This window comes from Hylaeus volcanicus, chromosome 2, assembly GCF_026283585.1.
Source record: "Hylaeus volcanicus isolate JK05 chromosome 2, UHH_iyHylVolc1.0_haploid, whole genome shotgun sequence".
NCBI lineage: Eukaryota > Metazoa > Arthropoda > Insecta > Hymenoptera > Colletidae > Hylaeus > Hylaeus volcanicus.
Genome location: NC_071977.1, coordinates 3,719,900 through 3,741,278, shown reverse-complemented (window position 1 = coordinate 3,741,278; position 21,379 = coordinate 3,719,900). Strand labels below are relative to the sequence as shown.

At 41.5% G+C, this 21,379-nt stretch overlaps 1 protein-coding gene across 3 annotated transcripts in view; it reads right to left on the bottom strand.

Moving 5' to 3' along the window:
- The window catches only part of LOC128884810 (protein trachealess), a 172,374-nt gene that overhangs the window by 14,079 nt on the left and 136,916 nt on the right, over window positions 1-21,379 (bottom strand). For all 3 annotated transcript variants that reach the window (XM_054138450.1, XM_054138451.1, XM_054138452.1), the window contains one exon: window positions 5,502-5,740. In XM_054138450.1, coding sequence (XP_053994425.1) covers window positions 5,502-5,740 — 239 coding nt within the window. The remainder of the gene's footprint in view (window positions 1-5,501; window positions 5,741-21,379) is intronic.

Sequence of the window (21,379 nt, the reverse complement as noted above, 5' to 3'; positions counted from 1 at the left end):
CGATTGAGGGTTACCTTCGGTTTATTCCAAAGCAACGTGACTCACAGCGTGTTCACCCCGGGAGATAGCCTCCTAACAGTGCCCCCGGTGACCCCTTCGCGTCTTCTTTTTCCCCTCGTTTAACAAACAAGACGGCCTCCTTCTTACCGTAATAATAAACCCACCCTTCCAGGGTCTCGGTAATGAAAGACTTAGAAGACTCGATCAAACTCGACGCGAACCGCTTAATCCAGTAAACCCCACGGAGAAACGAGCCGAAGTGTCGGGGATAACTCGTCGGATTGATCACCCTACCTTTTCGCTATTCGGTCAACAAGTTAATTCTGATATTTCGGCCATGCCGGACCCGGATCCCCGAATAATCCGTGTCGGACTTTCGCCTGTCTAGCCGCGTTTCCTCCTTCGAGCGACGCGCCTCTTCGTTTCGTCGAGCACGATTCGTGAATACCGATTAAACTTTTACCGATCGACTCCTCCCCTCCTCCGTTTGCTAAGAAACGAGGAATTCTTTGCTTTGCCGCGATCGCGAGAGCTCGATTACTAAACCAGCTTCTATTCCTATGCTCGATGGACTCTGTGGCGTGAAAACTCACTGCGAGAGCTTCCTCGCCGATATTTGAAAGACGTGCAGCAGGGAAGCTTTAAAAAGCAACGACAACGATGCTATTGAAATGTTATTGTTTAGATACATTGGCGGTGTTGTATTAGGCAGTGGGATCGAGTAAAAAGTCATCTGATAGGCGTGAGACATCTGGGTCATTTTTGACCCATCATGAAATTCTTTATCGTCAATTTTAAGAGTTTACTTTCTTACTAGATTTACATTTAAATGCTTTAACCTACGTTTTCTAATGATTCTTTTTTAGAGTAGTTATACCAGTGACTTAAGTGTGAAATAAAGAGGGTTCATCGACGTTATTGTCACATTAATATTAAAATAGTAGGTTGTCCCAAAACAAAGACTGTCGCTTCTAAGTCGCTAATTTATAATAACAATCAAAAAACCTATTCCTAGCAGAGTTTTACTTTCCACAAACAATATTCGAAAAAACTTAATACAAAATGTTTTGTGTTCAAATGAACGCTCAGTATTAGTCGCGAGAATTAGTTTCTGCTCAAACGAAACTGTCGACGCTTTCACGTCGGCCATCACAATGTTTTGATAAATATCCAAGGGGATGTTTTACTCTATTGTCGAGGTCCGTAGCTCACGGATATTTCCTTGGGGAAGATGGAAAAATACCTACGCTCTTCCTGAAATCAATTTAGCGAAGATCGAACGTGCTAATGCGTCTTCTCGGCGAGGCAGAGCGTTGCTGTTTCTCTTTTCGAGAACGATCGTGGATTTTTGTTTTCATTATAAAAGTAGATCTTCTACGTTGTTTTCTTTAATCGAATACCTGTCGTTATATCCATAAATTATATATTTATAAAAAGTGTGTTTTCCGATAATTGAAGGATCATTGCGTGGAATAATTTTACTTTTCTTGATCAATTATCAATGATGCTCTCAAGAAGAAATAATAAATATACGAATAAAGATTTTACTGCAGATTTGTATGCATTTATAGAAAACGGAGAAATCTATGGGGACGCGCACGGAATGGAAAAATATAAAATATCGGTACCGACAGTTCCTGTATCTGAGAAAATATGAATTTGCTTCTTTCTAAGGCCAGGCATAGTACGTTTAAAAATTCAATTCTCAATGAAATTTCATGTCTTAGCGTTGTCTTTTCTCGCTTTATTCGGGTGAGATACAGGAGCGAATTGCGATACGAGATACAGAAAAATCAATTTAAAATTACGTGAGCCATTCCGTGCGATCTAGTGCCCCTAAAGACGCCCTGTTTGCAAGCCACTCCGGCAGTTTCGGTTTGCCAATTTCCATGCGACTTTAGTAGAAACGACTGGCCGCCCCAAGCGAGTTCGTAAGTGAAATTACCATGTAAAGATCCTCTCTTATTTCTGTGTAATCGTTTGCATCGTACTTGGCGCACGAGATGCCATGGGATATAGCAGTGTGTTAATACTGCGATGTAGGATAATGGAAATTCGCATGGAAACTTTTTCTGTTCTTCGAGTCGAGCAACAGTTCCCTACAATCGGTGAATATTCTCGTGTCTGCCATATTCTTAAACTGAAACGATGACCAGTTGCCAAACGTGTAATATATCTTATTAAATGAACGTGGAAAGTTGTATCAATGTTTGTCAACCTCGTGTCGGTTATATTTATATGTATTACGTGTAGAAATTAATTCTGTGCATTTCTATATTAACCGTAAACTAAATACTTTCAGATTTGCCATGAATACATATTGATTTTTCAGAATATGGTCTTTGTATCAAGTATATTGTATCGATTGCGTACAAACACTTTAGCAGAAACAGTTAGACTACACCATATCATCATCCACAATTACTGCAGCTCGAAACTTAAATAAGGCATTCGTTTAACGAACTATTTTTATTATTTTGATGGTCCCTGCCCACGACTAAAGTAATTAGGCATCCCGTTACACCCTGTACTATGCATACGAGAGATAAAGCTTGTTTCTGACACGATAACGTTTCATCTTTAATCATAGATCGAAAGTACAAGATTTTCTATGCAATAATAATCAAACGAATTGGAAAATGATCTCTAATCGATTCTCCGGCATTCAGCAGCAACGTGCATTCGCGAGGAGCGAAAAGTAAGACGGTGGTTGAGAGAATTCACTTATTCATCGGCGCTATTGGGGAGGGGTTGGCTGGTTGAGTTAATATTTGTCGTGGGAGGGTGAAAAGCGAGGGAGGGCTTTGAAGGGGGGAGGGTTTCGATGCGTACATACAAAGCGGCACACATAAAGGCTTAGGTGGCTGCAGCGTCGCTACCTACATGGAAATCTAATCACGACAACCCCTGCGCGCAGGGCCTCGCGTTACCAACCGCCAATGTAACTAAACTAACGAAATCGAGTTAGGCACCGTCCGCACATCGCTGCCGCAGCTCCTCGTCAAACTAAATCCAGTGCCCTGGGTTCACCCTCGCCGCATGTCAGTACCACAACCGGAACGAGAGACCTCTCGACTTAACGAAGTAAAATGCGTTAAAGATTTCCAGACACGTCGGTTGATTTATTTTCCTCCCGATGGGCCCGGGTCCTCCATGCGAACTGACGTTTTATTTTACTTTTTTTTTTGTCTCTACCCTCGTCGATTTTTTTGAGGAGAACAGAAACGAGCAAGACGGAGGGAGGCGTACCTTAAGGGGGTGCCTTTCGAGTTGACCGCAATAGTAGCGCGTAACTTTAGAAGCGACAAGTATACCTATCTATATGTGAAGAGGATTAGGCATTCACATTTCTCTAAGATAAAGTTTTATTTCAGAATTAATTCCAACCAATTGATGGTAAGGCCAGATTTTTCCCTTTGCGCAATGTTTATGTGTATCTTAAAGACCACGAAAGTATTCTTTTTGTTATATATATATTGATTACTGAAAATGACCCTGCATGCGGTTGATGAAAAAGCCATTTTTTAAGAAATACTGTCAATTTCGCAATGACTTGAACTTTAAAAGCGGAGATATCGAAATTTCCTCGGAGATGGTTATCCTAGGAACTGTAGCTGTAGTAGACACGAAATACAAGACATAGTCGCTATTTTTATAATTCCGTTCCAATTTTCAAAGATAATATCAAGGGTCACAGACATTCCATAACAAACGTCTAATACGACATACTCTAACATACTCTTTCAATAGCTTTCGGAGTAACCGTATCGCTCCGAAACATTTTCCAGCCCTCTCTAAAGCATCTAATTCCCAAGCCACTAAAACTGAATTCATCGCAAAAGTAAAAATAGAACTACGCCAATACTTTCTTCGAACCATTACCATGATCAACTTTCGTCGTCGATATCCGATCACATTGTTATCGCGTATGGCAATTTCGAAGCTCCGGTGAAAATGAACGAACCTGTTAGCATTTCAATGTCCCCTGGTCGAGAGGAAAAAGATGATCCTCGTCCCGTGGAAACGTAGCCACCCATTTTCGTTAAATGAACCACGAAAATGAAGAAAGCCAATGGCGATGCTATCGCTCGATTATAGCGGACAATTCTCTATTACTATGTATCTGGGAATCTCTTGCTGGGTGCGCGCGGTCACTCGAGTTATAAAGGGTATCGCGAATCTCCATCTATTGCTGGCTTGCTTACGCGAATTCTTGAGAACGTTAGTGGACAACCTTTGTCCAGTTAATTCGATACCGGTGTACCGTGAATTTCCATCGAAATTCAGAGACCACTCCCTCTTGTCTCACCCCCGTGTCTCGATGAAGTGGCGATAGGGCTGATTCGAGCGTTTCGTTTCTCCACCGTTTCGCAATTTATCGGGTCAGTACAAAATCGAAGGTATTTTTAAGGTCTAGAGGGCTCTTTAAAAATTTTCCAATGTTTTCAATTCTCGTAAGGAATTTGTGAGTTTAAGCTCAAAATCTTTAGATTTAAAGAAAGGACTTTTTGTTTCTATATAGAGACTTACAGCACAAAGATTCACGATCAAAGATATAGTTCTATGTGCGAGAATATATTACATACAAATATGTTTTTAAAAGTATATCTTTTCTGCAGCTGCGCTTGTTGTTTTCTTGATGGAGACTAGTTAAAAATTATTTTTTTTTGTAGCTACATAGTAATGTATTCCTTGTGTCGGTAGTGTGATACTTAGACAAAGTATACAAAATTAGATTGTACATATATCATCGAATCCATAAAACCTATTCTATGCACAAGTGGTACAAACAGAACTATTCGCACAGTCATCTTAATGACGGATTTGTTTTGCAATAAACTTGACTTTCTACGTTGCTTTCACCCCGATGACACGTTCCATTGCGCGAGTAACACGGTAGTCGATCTTCAACATGAATCGGCTCCCCCAGTGAGGTTAAATACTGATCCATCAGGAGATATCACCAGCAGATACACTTTCTAATAAGAAGGGGTGCAATCATCTGTGTTGTTTCCGCGTCAGGGCGACGTCGGAAGAGGGATTTGCGGACGCAAGAATGCGGCGGGAGCTCAGAAAATATCTTTTTAGCGGGGACTACGTTTTCTTCTGGTTCGTTGAACTGATCGGAATATTTCATCGAAACGCATGTAAAGTATCGTTTGAAATTATTACAATTTCGAGAATTTTCGGCATTTCTAAACCTTTACCGCAGAAAGAGAAAGAGAAAGCCATTTTCAGAGTATATGTAACGAAGAAAATATTTTCCTAGTCTTTCAGATACATTCTGCACAAGGAAAAGTCAGGATTTGCATTCTATTGACTGCGAATTAATTTCCGAATAGGACTATATTTTGAAACAAATCAACCAGTGAAACACTCTACCAGTTAACGCGTTAAGGGAAACATTATCGAAAAATATGAGTAAAAATAACTCCGAGGCTTCTTAAATAGCTCTCGTACGTGACAACGATAGCAAACGTCTCGATCGACGAATTCCTTACTTTTGACAGATTTATTCGGCGGCGACCCGTCCCGATTCCATGGCGGGTCTCCGTGACCCGAGAATTCCCGAAGTTTGAGGTACGAGATGGTTAGCCTTATTATGGAGGCTTTGTCCAACTGGGAGGTAATAGCCGCCGGTAATGGCAGCATTTTCGCTAACTCGTAGAACTCGAAGTTCTCCTTCCCCCTTCGAGACCTGGCGGCGTCTCTGCTCTTCTCCTTGCGCAGCTCGAGGATGCTGTAACAGAGAACGGGACAGACAAGGTTAGACGCGTGCAGACGTCTCGTGATTCGGATAAATCTAATTTTTTGGTTGCTGGCTCGATCATGTCAGAACGCTTTTCCTACCGGGTCGAACGGAAAGGGGAGCGATCTTTAATTTTCGTCATGGACGATTCGTACTCGGTGATTCATCCCTAAGATGACGTGTCGAAGTAACGGAAAATGTTTTTTCATTCCATGAAAAATGGCGCGGAATAACATTTATCTTTAATCTGAAGATTTGGGAAAGTTGAAATAAAATCATGATTCCTATACTGGCTTTTTATATTCAATCACGATGCGTCGTCAGTGTCTACATCCTGATAACTAGACTTGGTATATTCATGCATTTATTACGACAAGTATAGGTATAAAAATATACAAATATTTACACAAATACACGAATATATAAAGTATAGAAAACTGGGTACACAGCTAGACATCGTAAGTCTAGCAAATTTTATTAGCGGTTACGTAGAATAAAATGCTAGTGCAAATTTTTCAAACATCCATGTTTTTAAACTTGTATACAGCAATTATAAAGGACGTTCAAAGAGTAACATTTTTTGTGGGACATCCTAGTAGGTCACCGATGACTTTCGAGTAGCCACGACGATCCTACGTTAGACTCCTTGGAATTCGACGTTTGGTCGAATGTCGACGGTTTTACACGTTTACGACAAATTGAAACATGTTACCGTTCACGCGGCCAGAATAGGAATACGCTTTTCCTGCTCCTGTCCGAAATTCAGTTATATCTGTTGGTTCCTTAAGATATTCGTTTCGCGTAATCCTTCTGGAAGGACTCGTACATTCGATATGCTAGCAACGAATTAACCGCTTCGCCGGAATCGTGTTACAGCTATTGACCCAGAGTACGTAGCACCCTGGGGTGACTGTTCCTTTTCGTTCCTCGGAGTCCATGTAGGTTAATCGATTATGAATAATGTAGACTCCCTCGACTCGAATTCAAACCGATCGTCACATTATAAAAGGACGGTACGTTCAGAGACTCAAAGTATAATTTGCTTTAGGTTTCAATTTCTTGTTCTGGGGACACCTTCGGAACCGTAGAATGCATTCGTTAAATGTACTAGGTAGATATATAGCATACAAGAATTGCATATAAATAGCATATAAGAAAATTGCTCTATTTGAAAACGGTCATTTGACTAATTCTGGTAGGTTTAGCGTTAAGATGATATTGTTCGGTACAGCACGATAGATTTTTAATAGATTTGGGAGTCAAAGCATGTTGTCAGATGCAATTCAAATCTCGGATATACGTGTTGGTATAGAACGTGTAATTAAATTAGAACAGTGGCACCAAATTTCAAGAATGTAGAATTGGAAAGGAATTATCGAACTTCAAATGTGCACAGTTAAGATGGAGATTCTTAGATAGATAGATAGATAGATAATTTATTCCTTGTAATTTGTACATAAGGAAGAACTTTGTCTTGCGTCACATCATTTACAAATCGTAAAAAGAACAAATAACATTTAACCTATGTTACACGTCACTGAAACAAAAACACCTACAGCTGACTCTAAATTTATAAATTTCGTAGCTTAGTACACTCCTTCTATGCTCTGTCGTTGGATGTACTAAATCGATACATACAAAATGAGTTATTCTTCACTTACTAAACCTCATCGTACACCTCTTCCAGTAAACATTCGAGTTGCAAAGGGTTAATCAAAGGGTTAATAAATAAAATTAATTCCTACATATTGTTGGATATGTAGTATGTACTCCAACCAAAGTCTACTCTCTCTCCGAAAATTAAATATCGCATACAACCAATAACACGGTGATGAAATTCCAAAAGGTAAACACTGTAACGAAGTCTGTGAATGAGCTTCGGATAAATAAAGTGTTGAAAATGAAATGCAGTCGAAGTAAAGAAAAAGGTGGCGACGAAAGGGTTAAATACCGGGTGTTTCGAAAGGAATAAAAAGAATCGAGGCGAGCACAGGTATCGAAACGCGCGCGATTTGACGCGGAACGAGTGGCAGGGACGAGAGGCGTGGCGACGCCCGCCGCGTCGGTACCAACGGAGAGTAAACGCGCGGCAAAAGCGGCCACCGCTTCGCCGGAGCATACATTATTCAAACGCTATCATGCCTATGTTTGCTGACAAGCCAGCGAATGTATCTGGGTGAATGTCGACGTAACATTAACCACGCCCCGCGGACGGCCCCTCGATTCCGGTTTTACATTTAAACATTAAACGCTGACCAATGGGAGCCGTAATCCGCATTATTCAAAACCCGTTCTCCCTCCACGCGGCCAGTCACGGTCATTAACCTTTTGTTAACCAGGGAATCGGTCCCCTCGTCGCGACGCATCGACCGCGCCGCCGTATCGAAATTTCAATCATTGCGATTTCGCGCCACCGCGCGGGCGGAGGGAGGAGGGATGGCGCGAGAATGCAAATGCGTTTTTCCCCGAACGGCAGAAGCGTCGATCATAAATCAGTTGATAAATCGACTCTGGCACCGTCCCGTGGTACCTTGCCGATTGATTCGATCCCTTCCTGTTTATACTACCGCGCCCGACGATGCGTTCGATCGCAATGTCTTGTTTACTGATGCAGCTGATGTAGAGCGATGCGGTTACTATGCTTTAACTATCAATTCGAACTACCGTCTCGTAGTTCGAATCGATTGGAATCACTCGAGGGATAAGTCTATAGTCTTTTCGAATTATCGCGAAAGAAGATCGTAAATTTCTTTTTCGAAACAACAAATTTAATATCACTTTTTATTATTAAAATAATAACCTAGTTTTGCCCAAAGCAAAACGCTTTAAATTTGCCTGGCTGCAAATGGGTTAATAGGTATGTAAAAACAATTGAAATACTACGAAAACAAATGGTCAACGTTTTAAAAATGTAGTGTCTTTGTCTCCTGTCTTGAAAGATTTATTTTCCACGAGATATACTGCGTGTTATTAAAACATTTACTAAAACATTTGGACCAAACTTTGCAACCCCATCGTATCAATTGCATCGAGAAAAAGATATGATAGGAACACGGGTCCCCAAAGGCTTCACTTCTGGGTTACAGCCCTTTAAAGTTGCGCGGAAGAGGCAGTGGCTGAAGTGGCCTCCTCGAACAAGAAGACAAGCTTCGTAATTTCGTTTCCCAGGGGGATGTCGTGATCCAGGCGGACGCCTTTTGAAAGAGATCAGGGTCAGAGCGGAGGATTGTTTCATACTCGATTAGCATGAACAGCGGAACGTTACGTGTATCCAACCGTGAATCTTTTGCAAGGAATGGTTTTAAATGATAAAATTTGTTTATAGTTGCATCGAGTCGGTCCTTTGAAACAGGAAACAATGATTTTGTTTCATTCACAAAAGGTTAAATTTAATTATAGACGTTCTCAATTTATTATCGATCCCTTCGATCTATCAATCGTAAGACGTTTGGTTTGAAAAATAAAAATTAAAAACTTAAGAGACGGAAAACTTCAAACAAAGGTCTATCGTACGTCTTTCTAGAAAGAATTGTCGAATTGCTTTTATTCGCAAGTTGAAAAGTTAGCAAACAACTAAATGAATTAAACATGTAGCCGAGTCCAAATCGAACCTTGGATGATGCTTAGCAAACACCTTGACACACATAAAACTGAATATGTTTGCGTCGTACCCTTCATTGGTTCGCGTTACGTAATTTATCGTGTCTGTACGAATTATTGCAACTCGCTGAATATTAAATCCCCGATTAGTTGAGCGACCGACGACTCAACTACCCGAGATTCTTTTTGTAAGCAATACTCGTTGCTACTACGATATTCTAACTTGTACTACATACTCATGACTCGTAAGGAATATCCAGTTGGCTTGAATGATGCGAATAAATTCTGTCTCTCTCAATGCTTAAGAAACGGACAAGTAGTTCATAGTACTTCATAGTCTCGATACTAATTAATCCTTTGCGCCCGAGAAGAGACTTTCGCCGTCACCGCCAGATTTCACGCAGTAAATCAACCAGCAATAATGTTTGTTTAGGTTTCATTTCTTAGAACTCGAAGTTTCATAAATAAAATGATGTCGGTGAAGTAAAGGCGACCTGATTCTCAAATCTCGAATTAGTTTGCGATCACAAATCGTGCTACATCTTCAAAGTCAATCTAAGCTCAGCAATCGTAGCAACAAAATGCTGAGAAAGCATCTCGAGTTGCTGGTAGAATCCAGAAAAGATCTCTGGACGTAAGCCATTGTCCTTGGAGTAAACTACTCAAACATATCGCCACTATTACGGCTAGCTTTTCGATGGGTCGAGTGATACACCCATATTGTCTCGATATCAATGTGTTATTTGATTCCTGAAGAAGCTAACTGCAAACGATGAAACATTGGAGTATTTTACACGATTGCGTAGTGTTTAGTACAAAATTCGACAAATTGATGTTTTATAACGTATCAACACAGAAATTTTACCAAACATCATCCCTCCACGCAAAATAAATTAATTCACAAGCTGTTTTTCTAAGACTGCTCCATTTTTCTGGCTGTACTCGACCAGGCTGGCTGGTTTACCAGTCGACAAGAACTCTCTTTCAGGCACCTTAAACACTATAACGAAGACCGAACAGTGTTTGAGACGCCAGAAGGGAGGCATCCGTGGCCTCCGTGATTGTCCCTCAGGGACGAAGAGACTGTAACCGAGAGGCCATTGTGGGGTGCGGAAACGTAGAGGCTCGAAAGTCGCGGGACCCTTGTGAAACGCGAAAACAAGACGGTGACCCAATAACGGGCCGACTTCCACCAAGCTTTCCCTCCTTTCTCTGCTTTTTACGACTTTTGACTACCGTGACAGAGACGGGGCCATAATGGGCCAAACGTCGTTCCGGACGGTGTTCTCCGCGATCAACGGGAGGGAATGGCAGACGGAGGAACATCGTTTTACAGCCGTTAAGCGCGATAGCGGCCTAATAAAAATCCCATCTTGTTTTCAACCCTTTCGCGTGGCTAAATGGCGCGTTTAATTGCCCTCGAGTTCGTTTTTTTTTCCGTGGCGTCGCGGGCTTCATCAATCCGCACGGGAGCCTTTTGTCGGTTTCCGTTGGTTGGTCGCTTTGGAAGAGTTTCTTCCATTGTTTGGGAGGGTCGGAGGCTCGGAGACTTTCGTTGACGATCGAAGGTGTTTATTGCAGCGAGCAATTTAATTCCCTAGTGTAATATTTGTGGGAATATCGTATATAATGTTGAATACGAATATCTCACCTGTACATTGAAAGTACATATGTTTAACAATATTTCCGCCAATTTTCATAAAAATACGTTGTCTTATATAAAAGATACACAAGGTCAATTATTACGAACGATAACGTGCAGTCAATCCCATTAATACTTGTACCCTCTACGTCTACCGAAGAAATTTATCTAAAGAAAATACTAGGTTCCATGTTTCTGAACAAATGTTTCTATAAATATTCTATAAATACACGTGGAAAGTTCGTCTATTAAGCTTTAAAAAAAAAACATTTCATTTCAAAGACTGTGCAGCCAAAATGTGTCCGGCAACGTGTGCATCGTATCGAAGTCGAAATCGCCGTGCTCGCACCTCAGTTTCTCGATACGAGACGCCTCGTGTCATCGTCGGATGAACTTGTCAGACGAGCGATAAACGAGCGCACGGACGTATTTTCTCTTTTTTTTTTTTTTTTATTGCTCGTATCGGTTCAAGGGTTCCGTTGGAATTTGGGATACGAACGCGCACGCTCGCGCTGGACTTTTTTACGACGGCGAATGCAGAAACGACCGTGGCGGTACGTGCATCGCATACGGGATCGTATGCAACGACGCTTACTAAAATGCGGGCACCTTGTCCCGCGTTACGTCAAACAGTGGATCCTCGACGGATTGGACGTCTGGTTGGAAAACTTTGAGCCATTTTTCCCTCGGAGGAAAATTCGCCAGTGATCAATCGTTATGGAGCCATTATTAACAAGTATATCGGGTCTCCGATGATCTGAACTTGAAAAATAAAGTTAACGATAAAAAGGTACTCCAGAACTTGCATCCATTTCCTTAGAAATAAGTCTCAATCAAAGAAGACTGTATTTTGGAGTAACCTAACTGCATAGTCTCCTTAAGTAATGATTTGCAGCGTGAAGTCAATAACTTCTGTTGCAGTAATATAAACGAAGTAATATTCTATGTTAATTACTCGTATGAGAAAGGCATTCCTGCGACTCGGAGGGAGATTCATGAATGAGATACGCGAAAGAATCGAAATAGTATTTGCATGTGGTACTTTAAGCGAAATAAAAAAATGTAGGTTGTTCTTCATCCGCTTCCCGAAGAAACGTTATAACATATTGTTAGATGTCCATTGCAGACACGTACGCGTGGTGCATAGTAATTGCACGTCTAATTGCATATAGAGGAGAAATTTCCTACATCTTTAATGATCAATTGGAAAGTGGAAACGAGAAAGGTTGCCAGTTCCATGCGGGCTATTCATTTTTTCCCTCGTGGAATCTATAATGAGCACGATGAGAGAGACCACCGATAATTACACGCGTTTTCTGTCATTCTATCATACTTTAGAAGGAAAATTGTTTGATATAAAAATATTCATAATCATTCGTGGTTTCCTCAAGGATTAAATTTAATGAAATATTTTTGAATTTAAAGTTTCAGCCCTTCTAAGGAATTAGAAAAAAGTTTTATAAAAAATAAACTATTTCTTGTAATCGCTTCTTACAGAATGACACTTGCACTAATCGAAACTTTGATGTTGAAAATGTTTTAATCAGGTTAACCCTTGGAGTTAAATTGAACTAACGCTCGGGAATTGGAATTCTTATTGTAGTTTCAAGTCTTCTGCATTAATAAACATATAAATCAATCATATAGATACCGAGTATACTCAATGTGTATCGATCAGAGTTGAAATGTATCAAACAATGAACTCGACGTCACCAATCGATCCGCCATAACGGAAAAGGGTGAATCATCTTCCTTAATTGTATACACATTTTATTTGAACTTCACTTTCGCATAGTTGCCTCTAGCACCCTGGAAGGTAGCCCCGTTGGTCGCATTCGAATTGCAAAAAGTGCTCAGCCTTAATCGCGAGACGTTGTGTGCTAATGCAACGAAATCAATGGTACCTTTTAAAAGAACGAAGCGAGCATTCCTGTGAAACTCGGAACAAAGAACATTTCTTTTATTGCAGACGCTTCGGAAGCTACATTCGTCATAAATGCGTAAACATTCGCTGTGTAGTCGGGTCTAATCCTCACGTACGTTGACGAATACAAGAAGCTCTCTCGAGCTTGAGAATCTTTGAGATTCCCAGGCAACTTCGAATCGTCGAGCTTCTTCCCAGCTAGTCATACCTAATTCTTCCATCGACGAATACAAGAAGGTCACGTTTTTCTCGAGATTCCCAGGATCGAATCGCCAAAGAATCGCCGAAGCGTTTTCCTCGCCGCCATTAATAATTCCCCGACCGCTGGAAATTGGCGGATGAAAAATCCAGCAACGCGAGCGCCGATCGAAAGGATCGGCTGGTAACCTCGTCAGGGTCCGCTGCTGAATTATTGATGGCCGGCACTTAGCACGGCCGAACACGAGGATCCTTATGTGTCCGAGGCGTGTTGCCACCCTTCAACGATATGGCTACAGACACACACAGCCCATACCGACAGTTGCGCGAGGGACCTCTTCTATCCCGCGTCCCGTGGGAGCCGCGAGAGCCCCAGCCTCGCTCCACTTGCCACGCTGCCGCCCAATTTCAACAAATTTGACCGAAAGTTGGGCGTAATTTTATTTTCACACGTCTGCGGACGAAGGAACCGCCACTGGCTTCTGTCGACGTCCGTTTCATGTCTCTCTCCTTCGAGACTGGTTCACCTCTGGGGAGACGAACAAGGAACGAACCCGGGGACCCCCTTGCTCGTGCCTTCCGCGGCACCGGGTCCCCACGACCCTCCGTTTCCTTTATCTTTGCACAATCAGCAACGGAAGAACACTCTGATCGTACTTTGGCAAGTGTTCCGTGACCGAGTAAGTCACCAATCGTTAGGAATTCCGTACGTTGTTGCTACCGTTTGAGATCTCGTGGAACTATTTGGTATCATTGGTTCGGTAGCTAGATATATTTATCTTTGTTAGACCTGGACCTGACAACTAGAAGCTTCAGTTATGCCGCGAGTGATATTCCGTAAACTAGCGATCGCTACTTGTAATGATTTATCGCAAAGAGAGCTGGTCTTTAGGTGGCAGTTTTTGCATTGTTTCGACTCTTAATCCTTTGAGTGCCAAGAAGCGATATATCGCTGTACGAAGCTATAAGTGTAATAACTCGTTAAAATTGTCTGGCATTTCTCGGATTTGTACGAAAATTTCCTCTGGCACTCAAAGAGTTAAGATCGGTGCAAGAATAAAGAAAAATCGAAGTTAAATCAACGTATCCAGGAAAGGAGTATCATCTTGTGGTCGTGAAATTAATACAGAAAAGATGATTCAATCGTCTGGGAAGTTGATATGTTTTTTTGCGATCATACGAGGAGTGCGCGAGTTTTTGTATTAAAAATTGCGTTCGTGTCAATATTCGTCAGTGTACGAATCAATATTTCAATATGATACCAAAAAGAAAAACAGATTCCTATAAATATTCTGGAAGAAATTTTATAATTAACTAAATCGAAAGTTCCTGAGATAGACAAGTTCCTGAGTTCCAATAATAAGTAGAAGAAACCATGAATATATAAACAGACTGAGCAATCAATGCGCACAGAGTAAAACTTCAGGGGAAAACTGAAACATTAATCGGACTCTGAACAGACGGAGCTGAACGAACTCCTCGAGTCTCACACGTGCGCGTGTAAGTTGAATAATTTTTCAAGGAAAACATGACAGAAGTTAACGTCACATCTTGTCTTATCTGATGCAAGTTTTTGAAGAAGTACCCGGCAAAAAATTAAACAATGCAGTCAACATAAAGATCTACAGTTCAAGTAAATTCAGATTCAGATTCAGATTCAGATTCAGGTATGAATATTTATGAGACCGATAGTATATACAGGGTGAGGCAGCTAAATTGTTATAGAGCGGTAATGCCTGAATTATCGTGGACACAAAAAAATCTTACAGGAAAAAGTTAGAAGGTTCGAGGGAGCCTATCTTGTATGACTATTGCTTCTTTCTTTGGTCCAGATGCTGAGGCTGTATCAAGGTCAACGCCATTTTTTTAAATGGAACCATGGAATTTTTTGTTTACACTTCATAAAAGCTGACGTTGAGAAGAATCCGTCGACCTATGAATATATGGTGGTTCAAAGTTTTGCTTGGTCGCGCTATGAGAAACGCGGAGTTTGCATCTTGTACGTTGTCGTTCAAGAGATAAATCTATCCATGCATATAACTATATACATATATAACTATATATGATATGTACATATACATATTATAACTAAACGAAGATGATTTCTTAGTCTGTACGATTCGCACGGACATCGTGCCAAAGTAAAAGCGAGACGTTGCATTAATTTCCTCGGAATTAATTCTCAAAGAAGATTTCATTTCGGATCAATTTCACTGTCCAGTTGATTGCCCCAACGCCTCGAGGGGGTTCGAGGGCCGTGGAAATGGCCCTCGACGATCGCGTTCCCCTCTCGGTGGCATCTTCGCCGATCGGCTGGCAACGCGGTGCTGCTCGATACATAATAATCGCGGAAAAGAGGGCCCAATTAGCAGGCATCGAGGGAATTATGATGGCCGCGGTAGGCCGAGCGAGCGCGTCGGGCTAATTCAATTAAACAATTCATTTGCTGGTCCGAAGCACCACCTGAGGGCACGTCCCATTCCGTCCGCGCCTCGGCGCGTCCGTGTGTTCGATTCCAAGTGTGAGTCGATATGGAGGCGAAAACGTGAGTTGGAGAAGGACCAAGCAGCCCGTTGGAGCTTCTCCCTGCCTATTCCCCGGAGAGCCGTAGCCTCGTGCTACAATACAATGCTCCTAATGTTACGGCTCCAGTTTCGACATAATTTTCTTTCGCGGCCCTTTCGGGCTATCGGATGCCCGAGCTTTTGTACCACTTCGACAAAGAAAATGTCATTTCCGGTGGCCGGCTCGATAACGAGACCCGGGAGGAGCGGGAACCGCGACGGAAAATCGGGGAACCGGCGAACAGGAATGGCGCACATAAATGCTGCTTTTCGCATTAAAATTGTGGCAACGCGGGACGAAATGTTAGGCCACCCAATGGTTTTCTTTAGGAAGGACTTTCTAAAAGGGACTTTGAAATTTTATTTTTTTTTAACGCTTTACCAACACAGGTAACTTATTAGTTAACAGAAGCTTTGAGATTTAGGGTTTTTAACACTTTACCAATAGGCAAGCTTATTCATTAATGGAGTCATTGAGATTTAGGTTTTTAACATTCTACCGATAGGTCGCTTATTAGACAGCTTTTTACTGCGGTAACCAATCTGTAGATTCCAGGAGTTTATGCACTTGTGGCAAATGGACGTACAGTAGGATCTCGATTAACCGGATTCGTTGGGACCAAAACAGCCTGGATAAATCGAGATTCGGGGAGAGAAATTGGAAATGAACCGGAAATGTGATTTACTAATCCAGATACAATTTAAATTGCAAATACAAGATATACACGATATACAAGATATACGAAAATTTACACCCATATATAAACAGTGCTTCTTTTGGAGTATTACCATACTATTCTAAATATCGAGGTGCACTATTAAAAATATAAGTACCTGATTACCATCTTTGAAACATTATGAATAACAGTGATCATACTTATGTAATTCTCGTATATCCACTCTTCTACATTATCAATTATACCTCGCTAAGACGAGGACCGTCTAAAGGGAACCTTCACCAATGCCATAACTACCGAATCTTCCTGCTCGGACTAACAAATCCCCGAACGTCAAAAATCACCGAGTATCTCGTCCTCGTTCCCATCCTCCAGCCGTGATTCCTTCTATCCAGGATTCTAACGTATTCACGCAAACGACGCAACAAAGGGGCCCGCTTTTTGACAAATATTTTCTACACGACTCGGCGGTACGTCTCAATGAAACCCTTCCACCGACGGAGAAGAAAGCGAGCAGCCCATCCGACCGACGACGGAGGGGAAGCTCGGTGGAAAAAGAGACAATACGATAACCACTAAATTATCCCAGCACATCCGGCGATGTAAATCACGAGGAGTCGCGAGCGAGCGACCGACCGCGCGTATGTCCGTGTGCACCGAGAAGAGAGGGAAATAAAAGAGAAGAGGAAAAAAGAAATCGAGAAGACGGCATAGACAGAAAAAAGCGCGCACCGGAGGCAAAAGAGTAGGGAAACGGAGGAAAAAAGACGGAGGAGCCGGATAGAGAGACAGAGGGAAGTTGGTTCTTGATGACGCGCAGATAAGGGAGGGCTTAAAGTCTACGTGACGTGCTTCCCGATGCGTCCGAGCGGAGGTCGAGCCTGAGAACTTTCGGTAAACGTACTCGGAGACAGAGAGACTCCGGGCGAAACGTAGCCTCCCTCGGCCGGAAGAAACCCCTTTTGCATTTTCGATGTTACGATACCGGGGACAAGCTCGATACTTAATCGCTCGGTACTGACCTCCGAAAACCCAGCCCTGAGGGATGTAACGCGACATCGGCGCGTTGGAGAACGTTTGAGAACGTTTGAGAACGTTTGAGAACGTTTGAGAACGTTTGGGAGACTTTTGTAGCGAGACGATTTGAAGATTTGCTGGAAGATCGTCTGATTCTCGTGCACGAAGGAACATCTCACGAGAAGGTGTATCTCGGTTGGATGATTGGTCCGTTTTATACAAGATGGACCAAATAAGTATGACAAGGTACGAGGTCTCTCCCGAAAGTATCCGACCTTGCGTTGCAGCAGGAAAAAAGCTGAATCTATTAAATGACGACGATGTCTCCTTCAAAGTACATCCCTTTTCGAAGCTAGAACCTTTGCGCGACGCGTTGGCTAATGATCCAAGTATGATCACTGTTATTCAAAATGTTTCAGATGATGATCAAGGATTGGTAATCAGATGCTTCTATTTTTAATAGTGCACTTCGATATTTAGAATAGTATGGTAATACTCCAAAAAGGGCACTATTTACGTATTCGCTACTAAATTATATACAATGGATATTCATTGATTTATCGATGATTATTCATTGATTTATCGATTCTTATCTTGGACTAAGTACAAAGACAATCATTTTACGAACTTTTTGCATCGAGTCAGACGATGACCGGTGCACTTGAGGAAGAATAGTGTCTTGAATCGATAATAAGATGATTCTAAGGAAAGACTTGTCGAAGAATTGCTTGGTGGTTTGATTATTCGCGGAATCAATCAAGTTGTTTAGCGGAAAGAATTTCTAATGGGTCAACTATTTTATTTTCAAAGAAGAATATCTTGTTACTGTTGAGTTATTCACCGGAGAAGGTCTATGAGACGTTCTGTATACTTGGCGAGATTAGAAATTGTGTAGTTATCAAGAAGACACGTCTGAAAGGAGTATAAGATTATTTGACGAAGTAATTTGTTCAACAGTCACATGATTACAAGATCAAATAATTTGGATGGATCGTGAAGCCATATCCTATTTGTATAGGAATTGTACTTTATAAGAAAGAATATTCATATTTAGATCAGATATTCTATAGATTTAGAAGAATGATAAATGTTATAATCATCAAAGCTACAAGTTTGAAAAGTACATTTAGATCTAAATGGAAGATAGAGCTGCTTAGGCATTAGAATCTTTATAATACGTTAGACATGTCGGCATTGTCAGAAAGGAGTATAGTGAACAATTTAGATGTTCGAAGCACTCAACGAGTCGTCAACTAGTATCGATATGATCCTGAACAGTAATTCTTTAAGAAAGCTACTATTTTTTCAGTTATCTATTCAACAGAATAAATCCATATTATTTTTCTAAAAATGACGTCTAAAAAGTTATAATACATATAGTTCTAAATAATGTAAAATGAAAGTAATCTGAACCCGTCCCTCGTTGAAATCACTTGTCAGAAGGAGACACGTGCGTCCAAGTTTTAGGCGAACGCACACGTTTAACGATCTCATCGTTATCGTTGTGCTCGACACGTCTAAGCTATTTAGCTTAGAATTAATTATTCCGTTCGATCGCGGCAGTAATTATATATCTCAACGTATTCAAAACAAATTTCGTTTCGCTTCCTGTGTCGAATAATCACCGACGGTTTGACGCACGAGGAAAGTTGGAGTCTAGTCTCCTAGGGGTCTCACGTTCACAACTTGCATCCGGACATTCTCATGTCCCTACTTCCGGGAACGTGAGGCCCGTAACGGCAACACCCTCGCCAAACCCAGGCACAACTTACGGTCACTGCACTTTGTCCTACTATGCTTTTGCACGATAACGATAAGCTGATTAACATAACCTTGGAATCGTATCGATTCCCTGCATTAAACACTGCCATAGTTCTGCTAATCGCTTCAAACACCACCGATCAAGAATTTAATTCCCTTAGACAATGTCTAATTAAATATTCTACTCAGACGTCAACAGTGCTGTTCTGTCTAGAGTTCAAGAACTCCCTTGTACATCATTCGTTACTCTATGTCATAGAATCTATGATACGCATGATAATCTTGAAAATTGTGCAGCATCGAATCGATAGTAACGATTAGACTTCGATGGTTTTACTCGGAATCTTGCAAGCGAATAAAAAATTGTAGCGGTCGAGTCACTTTGGGATTCATTTCAAGTTCATTTTAAGACCGAGAGTCCTCTCGACCGCAAAGAGCTAAATAGCCGCTACCGAAAAGCGTCCCGCATAGTTCTAGATCATCGTTACTTTTAATTCTTCACATTCCTGTATCAATTATGCGACTTCGTCACATGACCAATTCAACTCCACGAATCGTCACCGCTAACCACCATGCCCAGACATTCTCATTTCTTCTTCCAATGAAATCCCCAACCATATTCCAATCACCTTCCCAAACTCAGAGGATCAAGCCACCCCCGCAACGATTCCAATCATCCCCCAGGACGTTTTCGTTCACCTTTGCCCGATGAAGTCGACCGATATTAAGCCACTTTCATCCCGCGAGAAAACCCGATCTCGGCCACGCGTGTTCACGGGTGTAACTATGCGCGCAATAACGGGGATGTTCGTCCAAGTGGCTCGGTCCTCGGATGCTTGGCCATCGAACGAACACAGAGGAATAATGGAAAGAGGGCGGGGTTGAAAATACGAAGGTAGTGTTGACGGCTCCCCGGGTTGCCCCGTCAGCATCAGCGTTCCTCTAATCGTATCGGGTTTACTGCCGTGGCGTGACGTACTCATCTGCACCATCGGTTTACCACCCTTCAACCCTCTGTACCCGTCGAGCGCCACCCATCACAATTCCCATTATCCACTCGCTGTGACAGAGCTCTCCTGGGACCTTCTCCACGACGCCATCCGGCTAGGGGAAATTCTTCTTCTGTTCTACCTGTGGACCTTGCGTCCACTGTCGCGAATACGAGTCGAAACACAGCTTCGTCGAACTGTGTTAATGTGGCTTGTATGAGATAATCGATATTCCAGTTTTTTGGAGGCGTGGGACACGAGTGTTTTATAATACTTATGGAGAAGAGGTCTTTGAGACGATATTAACACATTGGCATTAATCTTAGATGTAATTGGTAGATTTAGTCCAAAAAATTATTTCATCAAACGTGTGAAGTTATGGTGCATAACGTCTTACAGTTAAACGGATGTATCAACAGTATCAAAAGATGTGTTTAATTTAGAGGCTATATTTTTCTTCCATAATTTCCCTACCTATATATTTCATTTGTAAAATAAGATTCATATGCTTGTACATATTTTATCTTATTACACATGTAGCGTCAATGAATTGAAGTACATTAAATCATACGTAATATACTTGATTACGCTATAGACATTTTACTTCGGTTTATTAATCCTACATATATATAAACAGGTATTTTCATTTAAATGTAATTATAGATGAATAATATATTTTTCGTTACATCTGAAGATGATTAATGTATCTAATTAAATAATATTCTTAAAGTCAATATGCATTTGCTTATAAGACCTAACGTCCCCGTTTACCAGAAATATCAGTGGGCAAACAAGACTAATTTTCTTTCCCTGAAACGGAACACCACAAATTGTTCCGATCGTCGAAAATCTATAAAAGATCTTTAAACCCTTCGTCTGAGAGAATGGTCGTCGTTCGCACGATTTTTATCCTACCGAGGCTTTGAGTTATTGACTCGATAATAGCTCCGCGGAAAGAACACAGGGCGGGGAGGGGAACGATATTACCCTATAAAATCATATCTCGGCCACGTGAAAAAGAGAGAACACGCGCGGTCCTATACTCGCAACCACTTTGCACGCTCGTAAAACTTCATTACAATCGTCGATACGCACGAAACATCCTCGACGACTTCTCCCAGCTGCAAAAAGCTTGATAGCTTAATTTCAATAATTAATTACCGCTACCTGAATTTCACTGAACCGCTCGTGGCCTGTAATCTCGAATATTTGAACACCGTGTGTTTTGTAATCTTTAAAATCACGATGGATCGCGCGG